Genomic DNA, 12,048 nt, shown 5'->3' with positions numbered 1-12,048 from the left:
TTTTAATAACTCTAAAATCCAAACAAGGAGTCGATTTCGTGTTATACTTAATCAAATTCTTTTTGAAAATCTATGCACGTGTAGTTTATTAGATTCTTTACATTTTAGTACCAAAAGTATTTTTTTATTAACTGACAATTTCTTCACATTTGGTAACATAACAAGTATATGTTGTATATATCTATATAAATAATGATTTTCTTAGATTTTTTTTATCGCCAATCGCTTAAGATGAAGTAAAAACAAGCTGGGCATTGGCAGGTATGTCTTTAGATGAAAATTTTCACTCGAACGCTCTTTGTGTAGATTTCGACGAGAGACAAAAGGGGCAACCTTTCAATTAATGGCCATCCCTCAGACAAAGGACGGCTCCTGAAGGTGGTCCTGAGACTGGGGTGGGAACTGGAAATTCGGCCAAAGGGACCAAGTACTCACTACCTCTTTGGAACAATGGCACCAATTCCGTTCGTTCGATTTCCGAAATGTTGACCGAGTAAATTCCCTAAATCCTTCCGGGAGAGCCTCTATCTCTCCACCCTCTCTGCCTCGGTAAATATTTACGGGAATAAATAAAAAAGCCGTCTTAACGAGATTGTATTGATGGGTCGGAATATTAAAATTAATTGGCGGGCGGTTCAATCGAGCCCGAAATATTTATTAGGCATTGTCTATCGAATAAACGGATTGATGTATTCTCTTTTCTCTCTAAATATAAAAAGGAAGTTTAGTTTTTATTTTGTGATTGTTACGAAAATAAATTGTATTGTATTTTTTATTTAGTTTCAGTTAATATTAGTAGGTTATTATACTTATGTATATTTATACAATCTGGTTTAATAGTATATATATAATTCTAAAAGTATAGCAATATCTGCCTTATATTGATTTCATTTTTGTCATGAAATCAATACTTACGTGAGTGGTATCAATAGTATTATTGAGTAAATAAAACATGTAAATAAAATAAAATTTAATCTCTAGTTAACACACGTCAGTTTGAATTTCCTTGACAACCCTACCGATCATAATTAATTACAACCATCAATCACCCTCGAAATCCCACTAGAAACATAATCCTCGATTTTCATACTAAAGGTACACGTATTAAGGCTTTACATTCTACAATATTACACGTGTTTCAATCAATACAGCCGCTTTAATAACACAATAATATAATTATGATAAAATGCTTAATCTATATTTGGGTAGTATGTTTCCGCTCTTGTAACACGCGATGCTTTCACATACCATAATAACCCGTTAAAAATGTTGAATAGAACCTTAAAAATGTGGGGTAAAACGTATAAATTATGAAAGTCGAATATTTCATTTGAATTGTAGACATTTTTCACTTTGGAATTTTGGGGCTAATTTTGTCGTTAGAATTAAACATACGTTTATATAATTTTTAATATTTAAGGTAATAATTCACATCTTTAACTGTACATTTTACCTAATTGAAATTGATTTAATACTGCGATTTATAACGTCTGGTTTTAAAAATAGAGATGCTATTGGTATACATTATTTAAAAACGACTGTATAAAATTACTATGAAGAACTCTAGAAATTTACGCAGTGACAATATAGTTTTGACTTTTTAATTATGAGTGTATTATACGTAGAAAATTAGGGAGCTTTGTTAAGATAAATTTTAGTTTAAATATTGTACCACGCTGGATCAAATACTTTATTAAAATAAAATGAATTAATAAAATATCTTTTCTCTCGACAAAATTTTAAGTTTAGCGTATGATCATTACTTTTTAATTTATTGCATGACTTAAAAGCATTGCACTAGAAACATTTATTTTAAAGTGATATTTTATTTGGTATTATTTTTTTTATTTCACTTTATAGCAATGGTAATTAAAATTAACATTCTGGTTGTTTACATGTCGTTATACGGTAATTAAAAATCCATTATGCGTTCTGCTTTTGAGTAATCGAAAATTAAATGTCAAACGTTTATATGACAGTGATTTAAATTTGCAAATTTCCAAGTTAATTAAATAGGTCACGCACATAATATTATACAGTTGAAAATTCGTAAAAACATGTTTTTTATTTTGTATGTATGTTGCAGTGAATGTAAATTACCAGTGAAGTTATATTTTTAATAGTATTAAATTAATTTAAGTAACTCAGTCAAATAGAATGTATCAAAAAATTGATTAAAATGATATCGCTCAGTATTAGTAGAACTGTATTTACTTACAAACTGGTATTTCACGTGATCAGAGATTCATAGAATCGTTTGCCAAAATACGAATTAGTTAAAAGCTATTATTATTATTGTTAAAACTTTTATTTAGTCAAATTGTATTTGGTTAGTTTGTTTTGGCTAACTAGTGTCTCTCAGATAAATTATATCTACGCTAGTAAAAATAATTTCACTGAAATTCTAGTTAAATTGCATTTTACTCACTGTAACATAAACAAAAAATTCAAAATATATATTACTTTAGAGCAGTGAACGTCAGAGCTTCCACTTTTTATTCAAAAGACACGCACGCTGGACTAACACAATCACACGTTAGAAGTTGACAACCAGTCACTGTGACATACATATAAATAAATATGATTTTTTTATTTAATTTGTGCAAAATATTAATTTTCATATTTATATTATTTTTTAATCGATGAGTCACTGAATATATTTAATGGTGCTGTGTTGATAGGATTTGCCAAATATATACATATATTAAATGTTTGGATTTTACCAAAAAGTGCAACTAGCTCAGAAATATTTTGTAAAACGTAAACAAATAATTTATAAAACACTGTTTAGATTGGATGTGGGTTATTGGTATTTGTACAAACCGTGCCTCAACAATGTAACCTCAAAGATTTGAGCAGTTGCAAAAGTTAATTTAATAACTAATCACTGTGTCAAGTGCCGGGGTCGAAAGTAATGGCTCCCGAACTCCTAGACATTTTAAATAATTCTATTAAAGTTGTGAATTTTATAAGAAAATCTACTGATAGTACGTTATTTTAGACTTTTTGTACTACACTGAAATTAGATGGCTATCCAGGGGAAAAGTGTTATAACGTGTTTTTGAATTGAAGGAAGAAGTTTATTATTTTCTTATAAATAAACATATAGGATTATCTAAATTATTTAATAACGAGGAATAGACCTTGAAGTTGGCATTTATGGTTTATATACTTAACGAGGTAAATAAATTGAAGTTACAGCTTTAAGGTCCATTACCTAATTATTTTAGTGTAGCAGAAAATATTGAGGGATTTAAAATAATCTGGAAGAGAAAAATGGAAGGAGTGTTTTCTTTGTTTTATTTATTTGCAGCCACGATTAATTCAAATCTTATTCAGATAATTAAACATGCGTTTTAATAATTTAATTAAATATTTTTTTTTAAAATGATCCGCGTGTAGGATATTGTGGGTGGTAGATCCGTTTATTCACTTTGATTGTTTTGAAAATTAGATATTAATTGAATTATCGTGGGATAATTATAATATATGAATTTCCTTATCGTAAAAAAACGTGAAACGACTTAGCTGTCATTATACATTATTGACAGCAAAAACGTGTTTCTACTATGAGTCAAAGGATTAACGGAAAAGTGCCGACCATTGCCAACTCTCACGGATTGTAAGCTTGAAAGTATCATAAAATTTTATAATCTTCTATTTATAAATCACCTAATTGTACACGCAGAATTTGTTATTTTCATATTTGCGGATGCCGAAACGAAATGTGTTATAAAAAATAATTTCAAACTGTTAGATCCTTTTTTGATGCACTGCTCTCACTGCCCATTTAATATCTAAAAGGGTTTTGCAAAATAGAATAGTAGGAGAATTTCGCATCTAAAAAATTGTGTACTCGTTTTTCTAAAAAAAAGTGCCGTAGTAAAAAGTGATGTTATTAATTGCAACAAGGGATGCACTCAATATTCTTTGTTATTCTTTTCATTTTTCTCTTTAAAAGTAACAATGCTAATATTGCAATTTCTTTGACGTCCAATCTGCATGAATGTATTTCTCAAGTCAACTTGCTAGGCTTGGTATTTTTACTTCCTACTTAACCATGATTGTATTTTTTTAAGATAATTTTTTTTTAAATATATATTTATTTTCTATGTATGTAAATTGATATCTATTATATGTATGTAATTTATATCACTATATATAAAATATATTTTTTTAATTATATTTTTAAATAATATATTATATCATACGTGTAAAATTGTTATTGCCCTCTGCATAAACTCGCTGAAGTATGCCGATAAACGTTATTGTAGCGCAAAAACAATACACAGTCGTATTTTTGTGTGACGTATATGACTTATAAAAATTGGAAGCCTTGGCGCTTACTGCTTTAGAGGCATAAATTTAATTATCAGTAGCTTTATGTTCCTAGTTAAATAAATACTAATAATAATTTTAACTTATTTGTTAAATTTCAGGCGAAGCTGCGAAAAATGGTGGACGACAATCTCCAGGTGGCCACCAGAGCCGACTGCGACTTGGCCACCGATCGACCAGAACCAGCAGACCCTCTCATCACACCAGCAACAGAGTCTTCCATGACCCTATCCGACGGCATCTGTAGACCTCCCAGCGGTTCGCCTTCCAGACCTCCTTCTTCGCACAACGACCGCTCCAAGTTCTACTCAGCACCTTACCTAGAGAACGATAAGAAAGCAGCCATAGCCTTAGATAGGAAAATCAATTTTTCAAACACTCTATCCAATTCCAACGGCAGGAACAACTCGGATAGATCGATCAACGGGAACGACTCCCATTACAACACAGATTCCTTACCGGGAACTAGTAAGAGTTCTAGATTGTCTTTATGCAATAAGCAGAACAGTAGGAACAGCTTTCCAGATAGGTCTAGCTGTAGTGCCATTAACGAGATCGAAAACGAGACTTTGAACGACGGCTTCGATATAATCGAAGTCGAGACTACGATCAACGGTAAACCAGAGAGTCCGGCTATGAACCATCATCAAAACGGAGGCGATAGAAATTCTTATGCAGAGATCATTGTGCCAATGTCAAAGTATGCCGATAGGAATATATTAGATGCTGAGAGTTCTGACGAAGATATAGTTCCTTCGGAAAATGGAAGCGGAACATCTCCTAGAGCGACCGAGACTGGGACCCAAGAAAATGGTGAGTGGAAATGTTTTTAATATCAAATCTTTTAAAAATGTATTTTTAACGTTCTTAACATAACGCGCATATAATTTATTTGGGTGATCATCAGATAGAATCATAGTCTTACATTCTAACATATTATTGAAGGCCTGACAGATTTTTTATTAAAAGATTGTTGATCCCTTATGTATTTTATTGATATATTTTGACTTAAAAACACTTGTTTTTGACATATGTAAATACAAACAGAGTTTGGTCTGTATTTGATAACAATACAACCTATTGTTGTACTTGAAAAATATTTAGACTTACAAACGTAAAATTCGATTTGTCATATTTGATATTTTTTACAATTTACGTTTCAAAAGACTTCCCAAACCACCCGAACGATTTTATATAAATTAACTTCCGAACGATAAACTTATCAAAGAGCGGGAAATTTACGCTTCCTCGGTCGCATAAAGAATATTACTAATGAAATCGTAAAAAATCGTAGGGGGGAATTCGGGTCGCCCAAGGCCATGGAAATGATTTGTCGACCCTGCACCGGAACACACCCCCATAAATATCCCCAGGGGTAAGCCATAGTTTGGAAACAAAAAGTGCCTATACGCAAAACCCTTTTCAGCTGTTGTTGACCCAACGCTGAGGGAATTCGAACCAATCAATCATTATTCGGACGTTTGTTTTATGTTTTTTTTTTCGGAAAAGGCGAATATTGCGAAAGGGTAGATATAACGGGGTGAAAATGTGTCGGTGTACATATTCATATTCGTTAAAATTTACTTTTGATTTGTGGTATTGTAAAGAATTGGTTAAACATAAAAAACATCAATAAAAACATTCGGATTTTTTTATTACTGTAATACATATTTTAAAAAAATAAAAAAAACACTGATTAATAATCAATGGCACTTTTGCAAGGATAGACACATTTTTTCTCTGAGGTAATGCATAATATTTTAAAATAAAAAAATAAAAATTTATCTTTTCGCAGATGTGAATAATGTTCTTTCATTTAATTGAAAGGCATATACATATCCAAAAATATAATTTATTCATAAATATATATTTATACAATTATCCAATGTTACGAAACAAGAATTAGCCCGACAACGAAGTCATTAAATATTTTTAATAAGTTGGTATTATGCGAATCTTGCTGTTGCGTGTTTATTAATATAACATACAATTTGTTATCTTATTAATTCAATAACTGTTTTTAAATACTGTATGATTTGTGCAATCAGAGTAGATACGTGTTGTTCTCATAGCTTTTTACCGAATATCAAGGTGAAGAAAAATATTTTCGCTCTTCGTAAATAGATTAGGTTTGACGTTAAGTGAGAAGCAGCTGTTTACCTAATTTTCTAAGCCTTTTTCTTTACTTAGCGTAGATTAATTTTGTGGTAGTTTGGATAATGCATGAACTATAGTGTGCTGCAGAAATTTCAAATTTAATATCCTATTGGAAGTGTGTTCCGAAAAGAAGTGTCATGAGTACGCTATTTTAGCGCTTTCTGAAACAAGAAACTTTGCTTTCTGATAGAAAGCATAGTTTATATTATAAAGCAGTGCAAAAATACATCTATAACACGCAAGGATTCTCCGGTGCATTGAATGAATATTTCTTTGTTACCTCGGAGATATCCATCAAGCAAATTGCACTTTCTAAAGGCGTATATATAAATCGTTGTTCTAAAAAGCGAGTGCAACGATTGGCTAGATGATCGCTGCATAATTGTGATTGTTCAGCAAGTATTGCAGCCCTGAATACATAAGGCTGGTCTTCAATGAGGACCAGGCAGACACCCCGGTCAACATACGGTCATGGACGCTCACATTCTGAGAGAGACTCACATTTCAGAGAAGGATCAACTTCTGCAATACTGTCGCTGCCACACTAACCAGAACTCTAATGATCTTATACTGACATTATCCCTCCGCCAGATTTTCCACCACCGCCTGGAGAATAGCGATTTCTTCCATCATAGTTTATTATTTAAAATTTCATTTTTATAGCCCTTTCTATTAAATATAGGTTTAAGGGCCGCAAACGCGGCGAACCTTTTAGAGCGAAGTTTAAAAATATGTATTGGTACTGTAATGTTTTCTACAAGTTTATTTTTAACTTTTCAAGAAATGAGAGAATAGCTTCTACATACGCATTCGCTGCTTTTCTAGTTCACATTGCTCTTTATTATATTTGCTAGATATGACTAAACGACTATTCATAACTCTTACTTGGTCATTAAACTTATAAATTATTAGAATAAATTACATATTGTGACAGACTATGATGGACGAGATGTTTTCTCCAAGTAGTGGTAGAAAAGCTGGCGGAGGGATGATGTCAGTGGAAGATTTAGAAAGTGACATTTGCTTGATGGATATTTCCAAGGTTGAATTACGCACGGGAATATTGTGGTCTTACGGTGCTATTTGTCTTCTGGTGGTATTATACTGTTTCCCGTGACCGTTTCGTAGCAAAGAAATATTCATTCAATGTTCCGAAGAATTCTTGCGTGTTATTTATGGGAAAACCCTCGTAACAAGGCTTTGTCTAATTTATCCTTATTGATGAATAATTATTTTTGGTTACAGATTTTAACATGAGTTTCAAGAAAAGGATCCCCCATAAACCATCTGTGTGGTCCCCACAAAATTATTTTACAACATTTAAATGTTTAATAATAAAATGAAACCAGGAGATATATAATACAATTTATAGTAACTGATAGAAAGTGTAGTATATTTATTAAAAAATATTGAAAGTAAATTATTTAAAATAAATACATAAAAACTTTTGCATTTTGCATTTAGCTTGTTAAACTTTATTTTATTTTAGTCTAAAATACCTATTTAGCTGGTCATGATAAATAATTTTAATACTTACGTAAACATTTTTTAATTTCGCTTTAGAATTTCAAACTCTTCCTTTCATTTTTCATTAACTTTTCGCAAGAAAATTGCAAAGAGTACTTATTTTGAAACTTTTCGATCGAATTATATGACTTTGATTTATTATATTCGGCGGCGAATCTTCCGATTGAAACTTTTCTTTTGTGCCAATACCATTCTTCGGCCGGATCGATGCTTCTGAGTCGCTCATGCGAAAGCAGCCCCAATTATCAGAATCGGAAAACGGTTTGGGAAAATTTCAATTAGAAGCGAGAAAAGTTTCGCGCTCGAGGCGTGACAGGTGTTGCCTTGGCGATCAACCCTTCAAATTCCCTTTGAACTTTCGACATTATTGCGTTTCAAGGCTCACCATAATTTAGCACATAATAAAACTGCGATGACAGAAAAAAAAACTCGGAATTCAATATTGAGACACATCATCACATGTCTAAAAAAGTAATTGCCATGATAAAACTTGCAAAGTCAAGTTAAAATGATTTTTAACGAATATTCATACTATTATTAGTTTATTTTATATTTTTTTTAAAATAGCACGCTCAATAATATAATTTATTAATATAACTATCATTCTGAATATTAATTTGACTATTTTTCAATGAAAAATGTAGTACAAAGTTTATTTTAATGTTTGGTTACTAAGGGAATTATAAACAAATATCAACTATACGTTTTAGTGGTTTGGCTAAAATAAAAAGTAACTAAAGCTTATACTAAAGCAATTGTGAACACAAATAATGCGTGAATGATATTAAAATACAATCATCTAAGCCGTGAAGCTTAAAATTATAATGTCACTCATCTTTAAAAAACATATTAAGAACACTGTCATTTTCATACCAAAAAATGGTGATACGATAAACACAACTTTAAATTTAAATACAAGCACATATTGCTTCAGAGGCTAAAGACAACTTATTAATATTCTATTTCTTCAATGAAATGTACTCAAACTATATTATTGTTTTTTTTTTATGTTTCTGAATTTTTATTTTTCATTCTCTTAAATTGTAAAGGATTTATTATTTTTTTTCAGAAATAATAACCACAAACACTTTGTCTTATGTACTTTATATAATTCAGATTACTCTCATCTAGAGCTTCTTAAAATATTTGAGTTACGCAATTTGAGGATATGGTGTGGCTGCACTTTCACTAAAATATTTCATGCAGCGGTAAATAGAATCTAAATAGCCAATATATAACCAATATCCAAAAAAGGTTAAACAAATTTCATTACCATAAGTTTCTGAATAATGTGATTTAATCACACAATAAAAATATCTGTCAGCATCCATAAATGAATTCTGCTTGTGTTTAAATAGCATTGTCTATCGTGTCAAATTGTCAATAATTAGATGCAAGCGTTTTATGAAGGATGGATGGTTATATTCAAACATTAAGCTCAGTAGCATCCCCCACATATCCCTAACCTTGCTCACGGAATTCATTTGGCCCATTTTAAAATATATTAAAATGATGTTTGTGATTAAGCTGCGTCATGCAAACGTACGAATAAACAAGTATATCTTGGATCAGTGTGTATATTATATTTAATAGGTATTTATAGAAATTTGCCGGTGTCAAATTTCCGGCGAATCCAATACCTGTCTAGCGAGAGGTAAAAATGGAAGATATTATATTTCGCGCGACCTCGATGCGCGACGGAGCGAGGTTAAATAAATTATTGAGAGAGAGCTATAAATGTGTAAAAAATAGCAAATTTACGCTTGTGCGGGCGAATGAAAATATTATTTGTGAAATCGTAAAATGGGGTAAATTTGACTCGCATGGGGCGATGAAATTGATTTGCGGCCCTGAGTTTGGGGCGAAACGTCAAATTTGATTAACATGTGAAATAAAATGTAAGGATGAAAATATAAAAAGGTACGAATAATAAATTCTGTTCAACTTATGCGGAAATATAATTTTTTTGCAAATATTAAAAGTTTAACTGATTGAACTCTTGATCTTTTGAAATGTGTAAAAGTCAAAAACACTATTTAAAAATAGTAAATAGTTGCTTATTAAGAACTAAAGAACACTAACAGTGTATCGAAATAATATTTTTATTTACTCTTGGCAAATTTGTTAGACAAACAGCATGGTTTTCGTCCTGCTCGTGCCACAGTCACAGTGACAAAATCTCAATGTTAGGATACAAGCAGACGTTGTATACATTGATTTTGAAAAAGCCTTTGACATAGTTTTGACTACGTAATAAATTATCTGGATTTTGTTGCATAAGTTATGAGCTTGATTATTTCTGTAAACTATTGCGGTAGTTCGAAGAAATATTTTATCCCTTCGGGAGTTCTACACGGGTTCAACCTGAGCCCTCTGTTCTTTAAAAGAAAATAAAATATCTCACTACATGCACCTGGTATATTTATATTATTTGGTTATTATTCAGAGTTCTAACTAAGCATTTTTTAAAACTACTGAAGGGTGAAGTTGACAATTAAACATTTCCTGAGGAATTCTAGTTTTATGTTCCGACGTCTTTGAAAGTAACGATTGCATCCTCTTTCGATGCCCATTAGAGCCAGCACATCCGCAATAATCGACTCGCTCATGACTGTCGCCATCCAGTCCCTTTAGCTAGCATTGCACATCTTGTGACATTATATGATATTTATAAAATCTTATAAATAATTTATTATTTCGGTAACCTTTTAAGTTGCGATGGTCTTAATTTGAATAAATAAAATATGATATACAAGCCCTCTAATAAATTTCCTAAAAATAATTCAAATTAGGTAATAATTACTGTCACTTAGACAAAAATGGATATATTAGCATATTTTAAGGCGTTGCTAAATATTGTATAATATATACATTTTATAATATGAAAACTTCGTGATAAACATAATACTTTGGTGTAATGTAATCCGCAGGCATTCATCAAAAAGTGTAATTACATTATACAGGCACAAAATCTCCCTTTCGAACAGCGTAAATTATAAATTTGGTCCCCTTAACCCTTTTCCATTTTGGGATTAAAGATATAAGTAATTTAAAATATACATTATTGTCTTTTTTCTAAATTGTTATTATATTTTTAATCCTGTTAAGCTTTGAATTAATTATTTTCGGTTTGTATTAATATCAGCAAACACGTTGTTCCTAATGAGACAGTTATATTGGACCTTAAACTATTGAAATTGTCGTATTTAGATCTAAATTACCAAAGCATTACGGTGAATTAAGTGTGCGTCCATAATATTAAATGGCAAAACTTTCTTATCCATTCTGTGTGAGATTACGACGTGAAAATGAGGGGATACATAATAGTGTGTTGTACATACAGGTTGTGTCAGTATAATTAAGCTTTTTGACTCTACGCTCAGTTATGTCGTTTTAATAACACAAATATTTTTGTATAATTATTCACTGAAAATAACACTAAAATTACATTTTGGTAAATTTATTGTAGGTCTTTCGTTTTAACTTGACAGGTTTTTTTTGTTAAAAATTTTTATTTCAATTTTATATTTTACAAACATACTATTAAATAAAATACAATTTTGTAATTTGCTACAATATAAAATTCAGATTCAATTTTGATCGTTGCGAAACGTTGAAACGCAAACCTAACCCAATGAATGCTCTAAACATAATTATAGTTTTAGAACTTTTATTAGTTCAAGTCCAAAATACAAGCTAAGCCAACTGTTCTCTCAAAGGAAAATAAACAATAGAAATACAGACATTGCATCTCACATATTGCACTATAGTTTGTCTGCACTTCAATATGTTTTAAAATAATTGAAGCTATCTGTATCGATATTACTACAGACTTTTGATATGAGAGTATTGATAAAAGTGTATTTAAACCGAATTTTGGTCAATAGGAGAGCGCAAAAACAATTATCCCTTCTCAGAAGGCAAAAATTCACGTCAAATGCAATAAAATCGTGTCGGCACGATTTTATTGCTTTTGACGTGGATTTTTGACTTCTGAGAAGGGATAATTATTTTTTGCGCTCACCT

The 12,048-nt window shown here is 31.0% G+C and overlaps 1 protein-coding gene across 3 annotated transcripts in view; it reads left to right on the top strand.

Moving 5' to 3' along the window:
* Positions 1–12,048, top strand: part of Liprin-gamma (liprin protein kazrin) — a 139,817-nt gene that overhangs the window by 4,212 nt on the left and 123,557 nt on the right. For all 3 annotated transcript variants that reach the window (XM_088192668.1, XM_088192667.1, XM_088192669.1), the window contains exon 2: positions 4,440–5,151. In XM_088192668.1, the coding sequence (XP_088048794.1) occupies positions 4,440–5,151 (712 nt within the window). The remainder of the gene's footprint in view (positions 1–4,439; positions 5,152–12,048) is intronic.

Source organism: Plectrocnemia conspersa, unplaced genomic scaffold (assembly GCF_051122295.1).
Source record: "Plectrocnemia conspersa isolate PC_06_02 unplaced genomic scaffold, ASM5112229v1 ptg000009l, whole genome shotgun sequence".
Taxonomy (NCBI): Eukaryota; Metazoa; Arthropoda; class Insecta; order Trichoptera; family Polycentropodidae; genus Plectrocnemia; species Plectrocnemia conspersa.
This window is presented reverse-complemented; position numbering and strand designations above follow the sequence as displayed.